General features: G+C 36.8%; 2 protein-coding genes across 2 annotated transcripts; both read right to left on the reverse strand.

The window, feature by feature from the left end:
• Positions 1-2: 2 nt before the first annotated feature.
• LOC126707729 (pentatricopeptide repeat-containing protein At5g03800-like) lies at positions 3-857 on the reverse strand. The gene has a single exon (XM_050407593.1). It carries the CDS (start codon positions 855-857, stop codon positions 3-5), a length of 855 nt encoding a protein of 284 aa, XP_050263550.1.
• A 17,968-nt stretch (positions 858-18,825) lies between these two features.
• On the reverse strand, positions 18,826-20,175 carry LOC126705302 (protein CANDIDATE G-PROTEIN COUPLED RECEPTOR 7-like). The gene is made up of 2 exons (XM_050404195.1): positions 18,952-20,175; positions 18,826-18,918 (listed from the first exon to the last, which is right to left on the reverse strand). The coding sequence occupies exons 1-2, from the start codon at positions 20,173-20,175 to the stop codon at positions 18,826-18,828; spliced, it is 1,317 nt and encodes a 438-aa protein (XP_050260152.1).
• Between the last annotated feature and the right edge of the window lie 936 nt (positions 20,176-21,111).

The following is a 21,111-nucleotide window of genomic DNA, read 5'->3' on the forward strand; positions in this document are numbered from 1 at the left end:
TTTCACGACGCAATGTCTCTGTGCAGCATTTCATCGAACAATTTGAGCACAAATAAGAAACACCCACATTTACTATACAACCCCATAAGCGCATTCGAAACAAAAACAGAACCTTCCAAAACCCCAAGTTTAATTATCATAGCATGAACTTGTAAACCCAGTTGTAAATCCAGAACCCGAATGCAGGCAGTCAAAATTGCAACAAAAGTATACTCATTAGGCTCGATACCTGAATCCCTCATTCGAAAGAAAAGCTCCACCGCCTCGTGTTCTCGATTCGACTTCGAAAACCCAGATATCAACTCCGTATAAGACACGATATTGGGGCACGAAAGGCCAAGGAAAACATTGTAAGCTTGAGAGAGAAGACCCAGCTTGAGATATGCCGAAATGAGAGCATTGCTGAGATGGGTGTGCTCTTGGAGCTTGAGAATGCATGCGTGGACAGCGTTCACGAGCTGGGCATCGCTGTAGCGAGCTGAGAGGTGAAGCAAATCAAATAAGGTATCAATGAGAGAGTTTTGTGGTGAAGAAAAAGAGCCATGGGAAGACACGGAGGGCAAAAAGGTTGGTGTTGAAGAAAGACATTGGGTTGGGGAAGTGGAGAAGTGGGGTTGGTGGCGGTGAGTTTTGCGAAGCTTGAGTGAAGAGAATGGTGGTGGTGGTGGTGGTGGTGGTGGAGTTTTGGGAAAGAGGAAGGTTGGGCTATGGGGCGGAGAGGAAGAGAGAAGAGAGTGTGGGAAAGAGTAATAAGAAGTGGCGGCTGTGGCGGTTCCGGTTCTGGTTCCGGTGGTGGTAGTGGTAGTGGTTGTGACAGTGAGAGAGGGAGTGGATTGAAATTGAATAATGGTGGCCATGAATTGGATATTACTTTGCTTTGGGTATGACTGAATTTCTGTTTGATGGTGAGCCTGTGTGTGTCCTTGGTGTAAATATGTATTACAGTTTTAGTTTTTGTTTGGATTTGAAACCAATGAATAGTGGTTGGATGGGCTTTTCATGTATTGGTATAAAAAATTGCAGTGGGTGAGTGTATTAATCTTCTTCTTGTATTTTTCCCCCTTTGCTTTGATTTTTGTTATTGCTTTGCTTGTTGTTTTTATTGTTGTTGTTACATCTTGAGCAATTTTTGGAGTTTTATTTTTTCTTTGACATAAATTGGAAATTCTATTGCTTGGTCATGAGCTATTCTAAAAATCCTTATGACAATTTTTTCTTTTGTCCTAATTTTTCTTAAGTGTACGTTATTTTCCTAAACTTGGATTGATCATACACCATGCAGCAATGTATTATTCTAGTAGGTTAATATGTTTGGCATGTGTAGTTCATTTTATACATATAATCTATGGCTCTTGATAGATGAAAGATGAATTTTTTTGCTGTCTTTTTTTATACAAGATAGAAATTATACTTTAACCTAATCTAAGTGTATATGTGTGTTTATTAGTGCATGCCCAAAATATTCTGGGTTCTTGGTTCAAAATCATCTTCAAAAATTTGGTGATTTTATTTTTCTTTTAATAAAATGTTTAGTTGTAGAAGTGAAAGAGTAAATTAAATTAAAGTGAAAGAGAAAAATAGTTTGGAGTTGTCTGTGTAGTGCTAAATTGCATTGAGTTGTAGAACTTGTGTTCTTTTTTGTATGGTAATGAATTGTTGACAACTTGTGTTCTTTTTTCTATAGTAATGAATTTATCAATGTACCATGTGATAAAAAAAAGTATGTTCTTTACTGCTGTGGTAGAAGCCTGACTAGTAAGTTCAAATGTTTGACTATAATGAATGTAACCAAAATAAATAAATAAAAATTTTATGGTTATTGTACTAATTGAAATTTGTTTTTCAACACTATAGGATGATATAGAAGCCAAGCCTACTCAACCTACGGCAAAGTCGATTTTGTTCATGAATTTTTTTTTGGAGAAATTGTTCATGAAGTTTTAGATATAAAGAACGTGACTCATATCTATTTTGGTTGGGATCATAATCAAGATGTGGCTATTTTGGCTTTCTTGAAACACTGAAATCACATATTTATATTGTGAAGCTAATTTAGCAAGGCTATAAAGCCCTTTTTGTTTTGGGTTTTGTTCATTTGGTTGTGGATAAAAATTACAATGAAATTTTGTTGTTTATAACAAGTGAATCTAGTGGCCCTACTACTAGCAGAAATGGTTTTTCCTTCTTGTTATTACTAGATGGTATGAGGACTATAATTATTAGCTTGTCTTTGAGAAGGAATTATGGGGGGTGTTGACTGTTGATACAGTAATATGATGGTTTAGATGTCAAGCTAAGTTCAGATACACGACATCTAATCAGCTCTCAAAACACTACAAAACAAGCTAAGTCAAGGTAATTATGAAATACACAGACATTTGAAAAGCAAGATAGCCCTTTAAAAATCATTTGGTATCATAGTGAGAAATTTTCACATTGTTGGAAATTACAAAAGCAAGATATCTTACTTTCATTGCTATTATTACAAAGACTACTTAAATGGCATTGATATTGATAATTTTCATGTTTCCAGGTTTAATTTATATAAAACAAGAGAGCTGACAAAAACTGTTTGATATCTTAATGAAAAATAATGACTAATTATTTTTTTTCATATTAATTTGTCTAGGGGATGTAAAAGACGGCTTTCTAGTCTAAAGGCAAGGATGAGCTTTCTCACTATACAGTTACCACTACAAACGAAAGACCAACAACATTGGAGGAGAAGGAGGAGGAGTAGGAGTAGGAGCTAGCTTTAATTGAAGTAGGGCCAAAATTGAAGCAAAGAAATTGAGTTCATATTTTAGACTGTTTTCCTCAAACCACAATTATCACACCCATTAATATTCTTAACACCAACACACCCACAACTAATGGCACTAATCCCACCAATCAAAAGTTTCCACCACAATCTATCAAGGTGTAACCAAACTTCACTACCACCGTCACCATTGGGAATCCAATGAAACAATAATACCACCTAAAAGAATCTAATACAATCAGAGAAAGAAGAAACCAGAGAGCAACAGAGCAAGGAAGATGAGAAATATCTGATTGTATTAACATAAACTGATTCTGTACATCAAGATTGTATTTATACAAAAAAACTAAGCTAACTAACTTGCTAAGCTCTAACTAATTGTGCATATTATAAGGAACACGTGTAAGAGATAGTTACAGCTGATTATATCACGTGTGAACACTAAGAAGATAATTAAAGTAACAAAAAATGACTTGTAGCTCTATCATATGTACAGTCCTTTTTCTGTCGTACAACCCATGTTTAGATCTTCTTATCTGATGCTTGTGGCTGGTTCTTCTTCTTGCTTTTGGGTGCTGAACTTTGACAGTCCTCCTCAAGATGAGAACCAGAACTATGAATATTGACTATGCTCATCTTGGTAAGTAAGTATTTGAGTTGTTGACCACTCAAAGCTTTAGTGAGCAAATCTGCCAACTATGTGTGTGAGGGAGTATAAAACAATCTTACAACTTTATCTTGCACTTTATCTCTAACCAAATGACAATCAACTTTGATATGTTTGGTTCTTTCATGAAAAATGGGGTTTTCTCCAATGTGAATGGTTGCCTGATTATCACAGAAAAGTAGAGCAGGCTGTGGGTGATAAACTTCCAAATCCTTCAACAAAACAAGTAACCATGTCATCTCACATACTGTCACTGCCATAGCTCGATATTCAGCTTCTGCAGAAGATCGAGACACTATAGACTGCTTTTTAGACTTCCATGATATTAAGGAATCTCCCAAAAATACACAAAATCCAGTAGTTGACCTTCTTGTATCTACATAAGAAGCCCAATCAGCATCTGTGTAAGCCTTCAACTGCAGATCAGACTTGATTGATAACAAAATGCCTTGGCCAGGGCACCCTTTGATGTATTGAAGGACCTTAAGCTGCATCTAAGTGTGGTTTCCTAGGCTTAGAGACAAATTGACTGAGTTTGTTCACTGCATAACCTATATCTGGTCTAGTGATGGTAAGATATAATAATCTTCCCACCAGTCTTCTATAAATGCCTAGATCAGAAAGTAGTTTGCCATGAAACTTACTTAACTTCAGATTTTGCTCCATTGGCACCTTACTAGGTTTGCATGCTATCATACCCGCTTCCTTCAAACTTCTAGAGTATATTTCCTTTGACATATGGAAATGCCCTTATCTGATCTTGCCACTTCAAGTCCAAGGAAATACTTTAAAACTCCAAGATCCTTGAGTTTGAATTCCTGATCTAATGAAACCTTCAATTCATCAACAGCCTGAATGTCATTGCTAGCAATTAATATGTCATCCACATAGACAAGTAATGTTATGAATGAATTATTGAACCTCTTAGTAAACAAAGAGTAATCTGCCCTGGACTGCTTGAAACCATACTTCAATAAGGTATTTGAAAACTTAGAATACCATTGCCTTGAGGCCTGCTTAAGACCATACAAGGACTTGTTGAGTTTGCACACTATATTGACCCCCTTGCTGTGAAATCCTTGAGGAAGCTGCATATACACTTCTTCATGCAAATCACCATGAAGGAATGCGTTATTAACATCCAATTGACTCAAATGCCAGCCTTTCACAGCAGCAATAGCAAGTAGAGTTTTGACAGTACTCATCTTAGCAACAGGAGAGAAAGTTTCAGTAAAGTCCAACCCCTCTTGTTAAGTAAACCCTTTTGCAACCAACCCTGCTTTGTACCTTTCCACAGACCCATCAGCCTTGTACTTCACTTTATATACCCATTTATAGCCTATAGCCCTTTTATGAGGAGGCAAAGGAGTAAGGGTCCAAGTATTGTTGGATTCTAAGACAGTGATCTCAGCTATCATGGCATCTTGCCATTTGGGGTCTTTAACAGCCTCATGATAAAACTTACGCTCAGGAATAGCAGCAATTAGGGAGCAATAAAGGGAATAAGAGGAGGACAATTTAGAGGAGTCAAGATAGTGAGATAAGGGGTATTTTGTACCTGAAGTGATAGGAGCAGAACCAGACTTGTTGGAAAAGGTGGAAAGAGTATGATCATCATAAGTAACATTGCTGCATTTATAATCTTGTAAGTAAGCTGGAGGTTTGGAAACTCTAGCAGATTTTCTTAAAGGGGGGTTAGGGGGAAGTGGTGAAGAGGAAGAATCTGCAGAATTGGCAGGAAGTGGATTGAAATCTGTAGAAATACTAGGAACAGAAACATTAGGTAAAGCTGGTTCAGAAGTGCTAGAATCAACAGAAATGTCTGTGTGTGAAGAAGGAAAGGATTCAGGAACAAGGGGAGATGTAAAATCAGGTCCAGAAGCAACTGAAGGAAAGATGTGAGGTAAAGAAAGAGAGGAATGAGGAGAATAAGTAGCAGAAGCAAAAGGAAACACAGTTTCATGGAAGATAACATCTCTAGAGAGAAAAATTTTCTTGGTGAGTAAGTTGAGAAGTTTGTAACCCTTGACACCAAAGGGATACCCAAGAAAAACACAAGGTGTGGATCTAGGTTCAAACTTATTTCTGGTGTGGGCTAAAGTGGAAGCAAAGCATAGACACCCAAAGACCTTCAAGTGAGCAAATGATGGGAGTTGACCATAAAGCTTCTCAAAATGTGTTTTATTCTCTAAAATTGAAGTAGGCAATCTATTGATGATGTACACAGCAGTTAAAACACAATCACCCCAGTAAGAAATAGGGACATTTGACTGAAATTTCAATGCTCTAGCTATGTTAAGAATATGTTGGTGTTTCCTCTCTACAACTGAGTTTTGTTGTGGAGTAGCAACACAAGAGTGCTGGTGAATTATACCATGACTAGCATAGAAATCTTTTAGGAAAAATTCTGGAGCATTGTCAATCCTAATAGCTTTAATGTGGATATTAAACTGTGTACATATCATATTATAGAAAGACATCAATAGAGGCCTAGTTTCAGATTTAGATTTCATGAGATATAACCATGTAGATCTAGTGCCATCATCTACAATAGTAAGGAAATATTGAAAACCATCATGAGTAGCTTTAACAAATGGCCCCCAAACATCACAATGAATAAGATCAAAAGCATTAGAAGAGATATGATTAGAACAAGGGAAGGGAAGTCGTTTCTGCTTAGCAATAGGACAAACAATGCAATCTTTATTACTGTGTAAAGATGGTACATCAGGTAAACAATGATGTAAAGCTTGAAGCTTATCATCAGACACATGGCCTAGCCTAAGATGCCAAAGATATGGCTTAGAAACAGCAGAAACAGAATTAACAAAGGACTTGAAAACTGACTGTAGAGTAGAAGAAACTTCTGAAACAGAATCACAAATGTTTGAAGATTGCAGCAGGTACAAATTGTGATGTAGTTTACCCACTCCAATCGTTTTCCAACAAGTAAGGTCCTGTATGAAACCATAATAGGATAGAAAAACAAGGCAACAAGATAGAGATTTAGTCAATTTACTCACTGATATGAGGTTGAAAGTAAAGGTTGGTACACAAAGCACATTCTCAAGAAGTAAAGTAGAAGTGACTTGAATGGTACCTATGTGAGTAACAGTTACCTTCTCACCATTGGGTAATTGAACAAAAGTAGCAACACAACTAGTAATTTTAGTGAATAAGGTAAGAGAATGAACTATGTGATCTGTTGCCCCAGTATCTAGAACCAAAGTTCATTACCAAAAGCAGTTTTATTGCTAGGATTAACAGCAAATATTGAATGCTCCATGCTCAGGCAATAGATTCTTGAAACAATTCACAAGAATTACCTGAAAGTGCAGAATTGGCTGAATGAATTACATCATTGGAAGTTGAAGCAGAAGCATGAGCACTTAACATTGACAGAAACTGCTTGCATTGCTCTGAAGTAAATGGAAAAGAAGCAATCTGAGGAGTGAAATTAGATTGAGCTTGATCTCCTTCAACTATGACTTGATTAGCCATGGATACTTTGCCCTTCTGCTTGTATCCTGGTGGAAAACCTACAAGCTTGTAGCATTTTTCCATCACATGACCAACTTTCCCACAATGGTTGCAAATAGGTCTTCCTTTTCCCCCATTGCCTTTGATATTCTTACCAACATTGCCAGAAAAATTTGAGCTTTGATTGAACCCTTGGTTTTTGACTGCTAAAGCAGTAGACTCAACAGAAGAATTGACATTGAATCCCAAAGCTCTCTGTCTCTCTTCTTGAATGACCAAAGAAAAAGCTTTATCAAGAGAAGGAATGGGCTCCATCATCAAGATTTGAGTTCTGACTTGTGAATAGGCATCATTCAATCCATTGAGGAATTGCATTATCGAATCTTGATGTTGAAAAGATGTAATTTTGTCATTGACTCCACAGGTACATTTACCACAAGCACAACACGGCAAAGACCTGAAATTCAACAACTGATCCCAAGCTATTTGAAGACAAGTAAAGAAGCTTGTTACTGTTGAATCTCCTTGCATGACCATGGATATCTGCTTCTGAAGCTGAGAAATTCTCGGTCCATTAGCCTGAGAAAACTGATTTCTAAGAGCATTCCAGACTTCAAGAGCCGTATCTCTGTAAATCACACTGGCTGTGATATGAGGAGAGACCGAATTCAATATCCATGATGAAATCATGGAATTGTTCTTGGACCAAGCTAGCTTCTCAAGAGGCGTGGTTGCCATAGAAGCAATGATAGATCCATCCACGAATCTGAGTTTGCTTTTGGCATCCAAAGCCATTCGCATAGCTTTGGCCCATGTAGAATAATTGTCCTCTGTCAAAGATTAAGATTGAGAGACGAGAATCGCACCAGGTGATTCACCGTGGTGAAGGAAGAACGGGCTTCGAAGATCCTCTATTGGAGAGGGCTCACGCAGAGCAGGGGTAGAAGAAGGGGAAGAAGAGGAACTTTGGCTAGGGTTTGACGCCATTAACAGAGGCTTTAAGCTCTGATACCATAAAAGAATCTAATACAATCAGAGAAAGAAGAAACCAGAGAGCAACAGAGCAAGAAAGATAAGAAATATCTGATTGTATTAACATAAACTGATTCTGTACATCAAGATCGTATTTATACAAGAAAACTAAGCTAACTAACTTGCTAAGCTCTAACTAATTGTGCATATTATAAGGAACACGTGTAAGAGATAGTTACAGCTGATTATATCACGTGTGAACACTAAGAAGATAATTAAAGTAACAAAAAACGACTTCTAGCTTTGTCATATGTACAGTCCTTTTTTTGTTGTATAACCCATGTTTAGATCTTCTTATCTGATGCTTGTGGTTGGTTCTTCTTCTTGCTTTTGGGTGCTGAACTTTGACACCACCCCAACAAAAAACAACCACCACAAAACAACATCACCACCACCCAACACAACAAATAGAAACATCCCCACCCCAATGATCACCTTCAACCATGACTATTGAAATGGGTGGCAAATGAGCCTATTTCAGCAGGGTTTGGATAATGTCATAAAAATATCCGGTATACAAGTATCCATTTGCTCATTTAAACCCATCTTCTCAAATAGGCATATAAGAATTTAGCTATCTGACACGCTGATAGAGATTGTCATAAATATTCTCCCACTTTTGAATTGCCAAAGAAGAACTTTATGTGAGAGTCAATTGGTACCATGCTATCAATCTCACCATCACCACAAACACCTGTAGACTGCCATTGTCTCCATTAATTCCACCACCAACAACAACATTGTCTACCCATATATCACCACTCACCACCCTTTTCATATCCACCAACACCATACCACCAAACCCCAATTCCTCTTATTTCAAATAAAATAGCTAAATTTTCTTTCTTTACTTATATTCAAACAAATCCCACATGCTATTCCTCTCACATCTCATAAAGAAACTTAGGAAAGCAAACCCAAAACAGAAACATAATTTCCATACAAACAGTGCTATAATAAAATTGATCAGGTTTCAATTTTGATCACATAATCATTGTGAAAATTATACAATCTGTAGGATGTCCAAGCCAAATTTCAACTCACAAATGCATGTTTATTAGCTTTGAATGAAGTCCCAAAACAATTAATCAATGGTTCAATAACATTCTCTCTAACTTCTAAAAGTGAAAATTGAAAATACCCAATTGCATATTTATTAGCTAATGCCTTTAAAAGTTAGAACTTTTAACAAAATCCGAAATTTCATCCACAAAATTCATTGAGGAAAGTCACAGAACCAAACATACCTTTTACCGAACACAAGGTGAAGTTGAAAAATAAATAGAGCTTTCAGCTGTGACAAGACTACTAAGGGTCTGTTTGTTACGTGTGTTTAAACAACAGTTTTTAGTTTTTTTAGAAATACGTGTGGATAAAAAAGTGTGTGAAAATACGTATAATATTGTTTAAAAACTGAAAATATATATTTAAACACGGGCGTAAGTTTTTATTTGACAAAAAGGAAATGAGTTGTGATATCTGTGATAGGGTACTTATTTGTATAGCTGCTGAGTTGTGAACGTGTCTGTGAATTATATGGTATAAGCATTTATGGTCAGAGTCAAAGTTAAGAACTTTTGACTTTTCATGGGGTAGGTCAATAGTTTGTTGACAGGTGGATTGGATTTTGTATATTTTAGACGGTTGAAATAATCTAAAATTTGCTTGGGAAAGAAGTTTAGACTTGATAATTTTAAAGGTAAATTACAAAGTGTAAGACTTAGGTGCTGTTTCTTAAGTTTCGATTTTAAAATTTTGTCACATGAATTTTTTCTCATGAGATGGAAGTGCATTTTTTAGCTAACTAGTCATATGACTGAATCTTAAGAGGGGAACCTAAGGAACAGCACCAAAGGTACTGTACCTAAGTTTTGTTCAATTACGAATACTAACTAACTTTTTAGTTAATATACAATTCATCCATTCTGGTAATATTTGTCAAAATTAATCCATTAAGGACCCCAAAACAATGAAGTTTGTATTAAACAAAGTTGAAAGTTAATGGTGTAATTTTGACTATTACTAATGCGTGACTAAATTGAACAAAACTAAAAATTAGATGATTGAATTGAATGACAGTAAAGTAAGAGAAATTAATTGAATTTTAATCAAAGTTAGAGGGTACAATGTATAAAAATTTCTATTAAAAACAAAAGGCTAACAAAATACAAATTCTATAATGCTTGGAGTGGAAGTTTGGCTGTGGGATAAAGTATGGCTGTGAATTGAAAGATTAATCCTTAAAAAAAATAATTAAAGAGATATTTACTTAAGCAATGCCGTTTATACCAATTACCGGTAAGTAGCTGCAATTTTTAAATAGATCATAGATCTGTTCATCATCATGATGGGTCCAAGAAAACAATTGGCCTGATAAGGATGGTTGGTGTCGACAAATGGGCTAGTGGAATGCAGGCTCAATAGTTTAAAAATTCTACGATTTTATTTGTTTATTTATTTTAAAAATAGAAAATTTATTGCATTTTCAACTATATTGTTATGATACAGAAAGTAAATAGACTATAGTCAACCCTAATTTAATCAATTTAATTCGGATTGAGTTTTTTTAATCTTGATTTTCAACCCAAGTCCACCCATGGCCTAAAAAAATCCAACTCTAACTTGTCTAATATTCAAATTGGGCTCAGATTGATTTGGGTCATCTTGCTCAAGTGGCACCCTACATATTCCACTTAAATGTAATATCATATATTATATCATTAACTATATATATAAATAAGTTATGAAAGTTGTGATTGTGTTAAATGGATATCTTTCCCAATTGTCACATGTATTACTTTTAGTAATATTTTTACTATTATTTTATTAACTATTTTTTTTAACACGTGACTTTTTGCTTCTTATCAACTTATTTATTTATTGAATTTTTTTCATTAACTTGTTAGTAAAAACTTTTCTTCTTTTTATTTTTATTAAATTTTGGTAATGAGTGCATTCACACATCCGTTAATGAGGAATTTAATGGATCAAACTACATTGAAAAGTAACAAAGTACATAAACAAATATTTCAAAGTCAGAGACAAGGAAAGATGAAGGAGACAAATTGAGAAATTATGGTACGGAAGAAAGAGGACTAAAATTGAGAAAATGGTCAAAAACTCACATGTGGACTCAAGGTGAGTTGTGGAAATACGTGCTGGAGTGTTATAGAAATATGTGTCAGAAGTGTTATTATTATTTAAACACTGAAAACTGTTGTTTAAACAATAATACCAAACAACATCGTAATTTTTTGAGAAACACTACTGTGGGGGGTAAAAGACCAATAGACCCACGTCGATGTCTACACTGGGTCAGGGGCCCAGCCCAAGGAAAAATCCCTCCTCGGTCATGGGAGGGAAAAACCCCTCCTTGGCCATGGGGAGAATCCTCCTCGGCACGGATATAGCTAAGGATGAGAGAGGCAACCTGCCATTGGTAGTGACACTCCATATCGACCCACAAAGTAGGAAAAGCGCTAAAGCAGAAAATGACAACAGAGGAAACGGAAATGTCTAAGGGAAAGGCTGTCACTATTGCATTCAGTGCCTTGTGCCTGACACGGCCATACTTCTCTGTCCTTACAACCATTCTTAACAATTGGAGGGAAGGGCTGATGGGACAAGCACCTACCCTAGAGACCCCATTCAGAAGGAAGGAAACTACTATAAAAAGGGAGAAAAGAGAGACAGAAGGGGCGGGGCAAAGACCCCTCCCCCCAACACATCAGAGGGACCAGAAAAAGCTCCTCGGATCGTGCTGAGGACCAATTTTCTCTGAAAAACTCGGTCCTTAAAGAACACCGTGATGACCGTTGTCCATACACTAAAACCTATCTCTTCGGCCCACTCTCTACAAATTCATTGTATTGGGCTCACTGGTCTAAGGTCCCATGCATCTTGGGCTTGGCCAGAAAAACGTAACCCTATAATTGGCGCCGTCTGTGGGAAGAGCTTGTGCATTAGCAAGTGCAACAGCTAATCACGGTGGGATTAAGCTCCTGCCAGTAGGAGTCCATCCGGAAGACCATTGTGGCGGTGGCACAAGCTACACGAAAGCCTCCCCATTGTTTCCTAAAACACACCGTCATTGTTGTAACTTGGCTTCTACTCAGGTCCACACTTCGAAGCGTTGATTACACGGGAAAGGTTGCTAAGCGAAACGTGGTCCTAGGGGCTTCTAACATCAGATGTGTGCCCTGCGCACTTGACAGGGGGCTAATTCTCGCGGGCCTAGTAGTCCAATCCGCTGAGTCCCTTCCGGAGAAACAAGCTGAGAGTCTCTCCAAGAGCCTAAGTGCTAGACAGAACCAAGGTCTTGCATGGTCCTCAGACTTAAACCTATGAGGAAATTAGTCACTCCCAAAGCCTAAGTGCTAGACAGAACCAAGGTGTTGCATGGTCCTTGGACTCAAACCTATGGGGAAACTAGCCACTCCAAAAACCTAAGTACTAGACAGAACCAAGGTCTTGCATGGTCCTCGGACTCAAACCTATGGGGAAACTAACCACTCCAAGAGCCTAAGTGCTAGACAGAACCAAGGTCTTGCATAGTCCTTGGACTCAAACCTATGGGGAAACTAGTCACTCCAAAGCCTAAGTGCTAGACAGAACCAAGGTCTTGCATGGTCCTTAGACTCAAACCTATGGGGAAACTAGTCACTCCAAAGAGCTTAAGTGCTAGACAGAACTAATGTTTTGCATGGTCCTCGGACTCAAACCTATGGGGAAATTAAGTGCTAGACAGAACTAAGGTCTTGCATGGTCCTCGGACTCAAACCTATGGGGAAACTAGTCACTCTAAGAGCCTAAGTGCTAGACAGAACCAAAGTCTTGCATGGTCCTCGGACTCAAACCTATGGGGAAACTAGTCACTCCAAGAGCTTAAGTGCTAGACAGAACCAAGGTCTTGCATAGTCCTCGGACTCGAACCTATGGGGAAACTAGTCACTCCAAAAGTCTAAGTGCTAGACAAAACCAAGGTCTTGCATGGTCCTCGGACTCAAACCTATGGGGAAACTAGCCGCTCCAAGAAAGGCCTAAGTCCTAGGCGGAATGGAGGTCTTGCGTGGTCCTCGGACCTCCGGCTTTATGGAAGCTAACACACAATGGTACTTACCTAAGTGTTTAGACTAGGTACAATCATGCCTCGGTCCTCGGGCTAGACGCCTAAAGCAAGTTAAAGCTACGGATATCATTGGAAACGTAGAAAAGAACCCTAGCACCCGTCGACCCCTTCGGATAGTTTATTTTAGATTACACGTCCTCGGACGGTCATCCCGTTCGCAGTACAGAACATGCGGCTGTCATCTTGGTTAGTCTTATATAGTTAACCTACTTAAAGTCGGCATTGTTGTGCCCGTCAGTTTTGATAAGTTCAAAGTGATAACTCTTTACTGACAAGAGCATCGATTCTAAGTACTGTTTGAAAGAAAAGACACCAGCACATCCATTCCCAAAATAATTATTGCAGAAAAAAAAAGGATACACAAAATGAGATAAAATCATCTTTTATTAGATAAAGAAGTAGTACAATATACATAAAAAGGGCTTAGACAAGCCTATATCAGAAGCTAACTAAAAAAAAAGGGGCACACTAGAACGATGAATCCTCAATCTAGCTCCAACAGCAATAGCGCAAGTACGAATGGCATCGGCGGTGGAAAAGAAGAAGAAGCGGAGGTGCCCGATCCACGACCTTGCTCTAGCAGCAACCAAGCAAGTCTGGATGGCACCGGCGGTGGAAGAGAAGAAGAAGCAAGGACGCCAAAATCTCCATACTTGCTCTAGCAGCAATCGAGCGAGTATTGCTCTAGCAGCAATCGAGCAAGTATGGATGGTACCGGAAAAAGGGAAGCCCGAACCCTCACATGCGTGGCACACGGCGTCGGACGAAAATCCTAGTGCTGTCGCACAAAAAATCTGATGCAACCTCCACTTGCTTCGGATTTTGGTTGAAGGAAGAAAAGACTCCTTTCTCGTCCTATCGAGGTGAAGAAATATCTTTAGCCTTTGTCTCTCTTGCCCTGACTGGGCCATTCTGAATCTCGGAGATACCCAAGGCTTCTGAAGAGGGTTTGGTTCCCTCACCCTCACCCTAAACATGACCATTTCACTCCCTAAACCTTAGTCACACTCATAATGGGGACTTTGGGAACATTTGGAGAGTTAGGAACCTGAAAAGCTCAAGGGTTTGCAAATAAAAGGGAATGACCTCCCACCGTGCGACTTATATAGGAGGCAAAACCTGGTGGCAATCAATTCACCCAAATCTCCAAGAAGGAACTACAAGCGAAATAAATCTCGCACAACTTCTAGAGTAGTCTTCAGCCGTTGGATTTATGTCACCTCGTGAAAGGGCCCTAGTTAAAGCGCGCCTCGTGTACCAAAACGACAGGAACGCGGCTTGGATAGGCCAAAAGAATGTCCCACAGCTAGGAACGCGCCTAAGGCAAACGAAGAGACTCTGGCATTAATGGAGGGCAAGACTTGGCAAGCTGTGACAGAGGTCCGATGTCACCAAAACCCTCTTCTCCGTTCGAGGAGTCGGACAGCAGGATTTTGAGGGGCTATTGTGGGGGGTAAAAGACCAATAGGCCCATGTTGATGTCTACACTGGGCCAGGGACCCAGCCCAAGGAAAAATCCCTCATCGGTTATGGGAAGGAAAAGCCCTTCCTCGGCCATAGGGAGAATCCTTCTCGGCACGGATATAGCTGAGGATGAGAGAGGCAACCTGCCATTGGTAGTGACACTCCATATCGACCCACAAAACAGGAAAAGCGATAAAGTAGAAAAGGACAACAGAGGAAACAGAAATGTCTAAGGGAAAGGCTGTCATTATTGCATTCAGTACCTTGTGCTTGACATAGCCATACTTCTCTGTCCTTATAACCACTCCCAACAACTGGAGGGAAGGGCTGATGGAACAAGCACCTACCCCAGATACCCCATTCAGGAGGAAGGAAACTATTATAAAAAGGGAGAAAAGAGAGACAGAAGGGGCGGGGCAGAGACCCCCCCCCCCCCCAACACATTAGAGGCACCAGAAAAAGCTCATTGGATCGTGTCGAGGACCAATTTTCTCTGGAAAACTCGGTCCTTGAAGAACACCGTGATGATCGTTGTCCATACACTAAAGCTTAACTCTTTGGCCCACTCTCTACAAATTCATTGTACCAGGCTCATTGGCCTAAGGTCCCATGCATCTTGAGCTTGGCCAGAAAAACGTGACCCTACAACTGCCATCATAGCCAAAGTAAGCAAGAGGAATTATTTTATTTTATTTTTTTTAACGAGGTAGGAGCAAAGTTTTGATATGTTTATCACAAGTTGATGAATACACAGTTAATTTAAATTATTGATATTTAAATTTATCACTAATTACTAATTGGAGAAAGGGGGGCCAAAAGAATATCAACTTGAGTTTTTTTTTTCTTCTATAAAATAGGGACAACTCATTACAAATCCATATATTTTGACTTTTTTCAAAAAACACCAGTTCTGCCACTGGTGTTTTTGCAACATTTTATAAACCACAAATTTTACATTATTTTAATAATCAACATTTAAAGTCTCTTAAGAAATGGATCAATCTTGTGAGTCGTAAAAGCTCTAGATCCTCATCGTAGATTTTTTTTTTAAATAAAAAAATTATTTAAAATGAGTTTGCAATGTGTCGATCGATGTAAATTTCCACAAATTCAACCTTAATTCAAAGCATTGAACGTTAATTGTAGGATGATTTGGATCACTTAGAATAAAGTGAGCAAATCTTATGCTTGTTTGATGTTATGTTGGTTGTTAAACAACCTCCCTCCCCCAATATACGAGTTGCATACTTGCATGTGCCTCGGGCACTGATCTTTAATTCATTATTTAAGATGGCCAAATGGAATCAGCATAGTAAGGAGGACCCCCTTGCCTTAATCCCTAAGATCCTTCCCCTTCTTTCTCTAAAAATTTGTTGTGGAATTTTTTTGACATGTCTATACTTTAGGCAAATGATAGCTTCTCATCAATCTTGCAAGGATATATATGGTAATTCATTTGTAAGTTATAACTTACTTTAGGATAAAAAAAATTAAGATTTATATTCTCTCTCATATGTGTGTATTTGTTTATATATATGTTTTGAGTTTAACTTTATACATGCATCAATACATAATTCATTTCATCCCCCTAAGAAAAATCTTGGCTCACCACTAAAAAGCAGAGAGACAAGGTTTAAATTTAAGACAATTTGTTTTTAATACAATAATCAACTAATACTTATCCTATATAAGCTAAGAGGAAAGTAATTAAATTATTAGTATCATGCACATATATTCTTGGAGTATTTTCATTACTATTTCTTAGGATATATCATAAAATACTTTGTAAATTGAGGACTATTAAGTGACAATTGGATCCTTGATAACATGTGGTGAACCTGACAAGTAGTTGTTAAGAAGTTTTAGGTAAATTGACACTCTCATTTCATGTGATCAAAAAGTTCTGAGAGAAGGGTTGCATATTAGCTATTGCATGAGATTATATTCCTATTTGATGGTCAAAATCTAGTCTAAAAAGGAACAACTAGTCTAAAAATTTATTATTTATAATCAATTTGTACTTGAAATGTAATATGATGTACTTTTTAGTTTTTAGCTTACCCAGAAAGATCCTAAACCCTTTATTCATTAACAATTAATTGACAAATAGTTGTTATACATTTTAGATCAATGGCACTCCCATCTCATGTGATAGAGATGGTATGTGGGGTCCACATTTTATAAGAGGATAATGCATAAAACTATCGCATAAGATTATTTTTCCATTTGATGGTCAAAATCTAGGATTCAATCCTTGCATCTTCACCTAATCCCAAAGAAAGGACAAATAGTCTGAAAAATCGATCAATGATTCCAAATGTGATGGATTGATAAAATTTGTTTGTACTAGTAAATTAAAATGTCATGTACTTTTGAGCTTACTTGGGAAGATTCTAAACCTAATAGACATCTTAACATTGTGTTTAATTTGAAAACTAAAAAAGTTAAGGGAGGAAATAGTTTGGGGGGATTTGGAGGGCTAAGATACCCCTCTAAACCCTCTTTCCCTTCCAAATCCCCTCAGTTTTAGTTCCTTCAAATTAAGGAATTTGGAAAAGAATTGGTTCCACTAATATTAGAATTTTTTTAAAATTATTAATTTTTAGTTAACTAGCCATATGGCTGAATCTTAAGAGGAGAACTTAACGAACAATACCTAAGGTACTGTACCTAAGTTTTGTTCAATTACAAATACTTACTAACTTTTTAGTTAATATACAATTCATCCATTCTATTAATATTTGTCAAAATTAATCCATTAAGGACCCCAAAACAATGAAGTTTGTATTAAACAAAGTTGAAAGTTAATGGTGTAATTTTGACTATTACTAATGCAAAAATTAGAGGATTGAATTGAATGAAAGTAAAGTAAGAGAAATTAATTAAATTTTAATCAAAGTTAGAGGGTCCAATATATAAAAATTTCTATTAAAAACAAAAGGCTAACAAAATACAATTCTATATTGCTTGGAGTGGAAGTTAGACCATGATTTTTTTTTTTTGGGATAAAGTATGGCTGTGAATTGAAAGATTAATCCTTAAAAAAAAAAAGAAAAAAAAAAGAGATATTTGCTTAAGCAATGCCATTTATACCAATTACCGGTAAGTAGCTGCAATTTTTAGATAGATCATAGATCTGTTCATCATCATGATGGGCCCAAGAAAACAATTGGCCTGATAAGGATGGTTGGTGTCGACAAATGGGCTAGTAAAATGTAGGCCCAATAGTTTAAAAATTCTAGGATTTTATTTGTTTATTTATTTTAAAAATAGAAAATTTATTGCATTTTCAACTATATTGTTATGATACAGAAAGTAAATAGACTACAGTCGACCCTAATTTAATCAAATTTAATTCTGGTTGAGTTTTTTTAATCCTGATTTTCAACCTAAGTCCACCCATGGCCTAAAAAAATCCAACTCTAACTTGTTTAATATTCAAATTGGGCTCAAATTGATTTGGGTTATCTTGCTCAAGTGGCACCCTATATAATCCGCTTAAACATAAAATCATATATTATATTATTAACTATATATAAAAAAAAAGAGTTAAGTTGTGAAAGTTGTGATTTTGTTAAGTGGATATCTTACCCAATTGTCACATGTATTACTTTTAGCAATATTTTTGCTATTATTTTATTAACTATTTTTTTAACACGTGGCTTCTTATCAACTTATTTATTTATTGAATTGTTTTCATTACCTTGTTAGTAAAAACTCTTCTTCTTTTTATTTTTTATTAAATTTTGGTAATGAGTGCATTCACACATCCGTTAATGAGGAATTTAATGGATCAAATTGCATTGAAAAGTAACAAAGTAAATAAACAAATAGTATTTCTTTTACGTGCAACTACACTCAAAAATTGATTAATTATAATAAATAACTCAACCTTAATCGATGTCTTTAGGAACTTGTTAGCTGGACCCATGAAGTATTGACAAGCAATTTAAGATGTGAATTAATGTTCATCATTAAGTATTTAGTACTCTTAACATGTGCCTTTTAAGGCATTGGTTAAAAATACTTGTTTTTTTATTTATAATTTTTGGGATGAAAGAACAACACAAATAAGCCTTTAAGAATATATATTAAGGAAGTACAATAGTTTTAGTTTTAGAGGACAACACCGGGCTTATGAAAGGAGCCTTGAACATGAGTAGATTGTACTTAAAATATGGGATATGATTATCTCCTCTCCTTGTTTCTCAAGAAGCTTGAATGTCGAAGCTCATTCCACTATATAACTGGGAGAGACAGGACAATATAGTAGTGAACGTAACAGCTCAAAGCCTAGAGTTCAAATGTGTCATCTTCTTCGAGCAACTTGCCCGCTGCATTCTCTTCCTCTTCATCAATCTCCAAGTATGGATTCCTTTCCATCGGCTTAAAGTTAGAGAAAATAAACACATAGAAAGCCAAGCTTGCAGCTTCTGTTATGGCATCCTGAACCCATTTATATTCATAAGGACATACAGTACCAATCATCACAGCAAAAACCCTTGTAAAATACAAGTACCCCACCAAAACCGTGTACAATGTCTTGAACATTATTAGTTTTTCAACATTCTTAGCTGCCTTGCCATCTGTTTTGGATGCTTCTCGTAAGCTTTTAATTGACCAAGCTATTGGGAAAAATATTGCACAGCAACAAATGATATCAACCAAGAAGAAAATCTGTTTCCATTTTAACCAATCCTTCATTTGTATTGCTGGACCTGTTTCCTCCAAAACAACATAAGCTATATTCTCCACAACCTGTAATGGAATTACAATCATCAAAACAATCTTCTCTCGCTTTTGTAGGTAAGGTTTCAAGAAAGACCAACCAGTGCCTATGAGTACAATGACTGTGAAAAGCATTATACCCTTGAAGAACCCAAATACGTAAAATGCTACATCCCAACCATGTGGAGTACCAGTTTTTCTCACGTATAAATATTGTTCAAAAGCACATATCATTTTGAACCCCTTGAAGAGAAGCAATGCACCCATAACTATATGGATTTTGTCAACAATTAGTCTTTGTTTGATGCATGTGAAGACCCATATAATGAAAAAACTTGTATATATGAGAAAGAAGATAAAATAGAGCATTGGCAAATTGGTTGTGCCTGCAGAAAGGAAATCCTTTTGACCATTTCGTATATTGTACATCTCTGTGTGGACATCCATTGACACTTCAAATTCTTGCTGGCAGTTAGCAAAAGACAAGGTGTATTCTTCAGGTTTATCAATGGGAGTGGAAAAATTATAGGTTGAGTTGGTGGTGAGCTTTTCAAAAGTGAATAAAAGCTTATCATACTGGCGCGACAAAATGCAGAAACTTACGGTGAAATTGATGGGGGAGGGCATGTTATAGAGTTGGTCAAAAACTGAAGAGTTGTAAAGGTAAAATCCCATGGAAGAAGTGTTTAGTTGTGCCCTGTGATTCGATGATTTCCATGAGATATCTTTAATGGAAATGGAGACGCAACCGCCTTGTAAGAACCCGAATGTCTGAAAGGTGATCTTCTCTCGGGAGTCATTGACAATGCGTGTGTTCCTGATCTCAGAGAAAGCAAATGGAATGCTTGAAACTATGAGTAACGCGTATGAGAGTTGAAGCATAGGATGATACTTTAGAGGAAAGAAGTTTTCCATAGCTAGAGTGAATATAGGATTGAAACTCCAAAAATGTAAAAATGGTATCCAAATTGGTAGAGATCAAATTATTTTTATGTTGCTTAAGGTGGTTCAAACTGAAAACAATAACTGGCAAATGGCTGTGTTAAGTGTGTTTGGTTGGATATGAATGGCTCTAATTGTGGTAACAACAAAAGAGAAGAACGGTTTGCCAAAGATTTGGAAGAGTGAGAGAACAAACTCATGACATATCATGTACAATCATTTACAAAAGATTTTAGCGTACATTATTTAATGCAATATGAGAAACAATCACACTACAACTATGATTATGATTTAAACTTCAAGTTTCATTACAACTTAGTTAATTTTAGGCTAATCTAACAATTTAGTGCCAATTATATATATACTATCTTAGTCTCAAATTGTTGGTCCTTGATGAGAATGCAAAATGTCATATTTTTCTCTCTTAATGTTTAGTCTTTTATATTTATTTGATGCCTAAATGTACTCATTATTTTTATATATTTTGATTTAGGATGCAAATGGAGGCATTAAGTGCAAAACATAGCTAATTGGGCGATTTTGGACAGCTTTGACATTGCTTTGTAATCTGGGCATAACTCTCTCATCCGAACTCTGATTGAGATGATTCAAGATGCTATGGAACGCTAAGACAAAGCTATACAACTTTCATGTTTTGAGTTTTGAGAGATACGGGATGCATCAAGGTCGAAATCGGGCTTGAAGTTGCTGTACCTGCACTGTTGACGTTCTGGAATGTTCCTTTGCCTGCAATTCTAATACGCAGATCTGATGCGGTTTATTTTTGGAAGCTTCCAGATCTGATGCATGAAAATTCCAGCTGAAAAACAACACTTTCCATGTTATGTTAGGACTTTGTTTTATTTTTAATATTTTTCCTTAATTAGTCAGATTTGGATATTATTATTG

The sequence above is a fragment of the Quercus robur genome, chromosome 11 (genome assembly GCF_932294415.1).
Source record: "Quercus robur chromosome 11, dhQueRobu3.1, whole genome shotgun sequence".
Taxonomy (NCBI): Eukaryota; Viridiplantae; Streptophyta; class Magnoliopsida; order Fagales; family Fagaceae; genus Quercus; species Quercus robur.

Bases quoted from the DNA above. Each gene is read 5' to 3' on its own strand.
- LOC126707729 (XM_050407593.1), bottom strand. From the start codon at position 857: ATGGCCACCATTATTCAATTTCAATCCACTCCCTCTCTCACTGTCACA.
- LOC126705302 (XM_050404195.1), bottom strand. From the start codon at position 20,175: ATGGAAAACTTCTTTCCTCTAAAGTATCATCCTATGCTTCAACTCTCA. The intron at 18,919-18,951 runs GCTTTCTATGTG...TCTAACTTTAAG, and splicing joins TAACAGAAGCTGCAAGCTTG to CCGATGGAAAGGAATCCATA.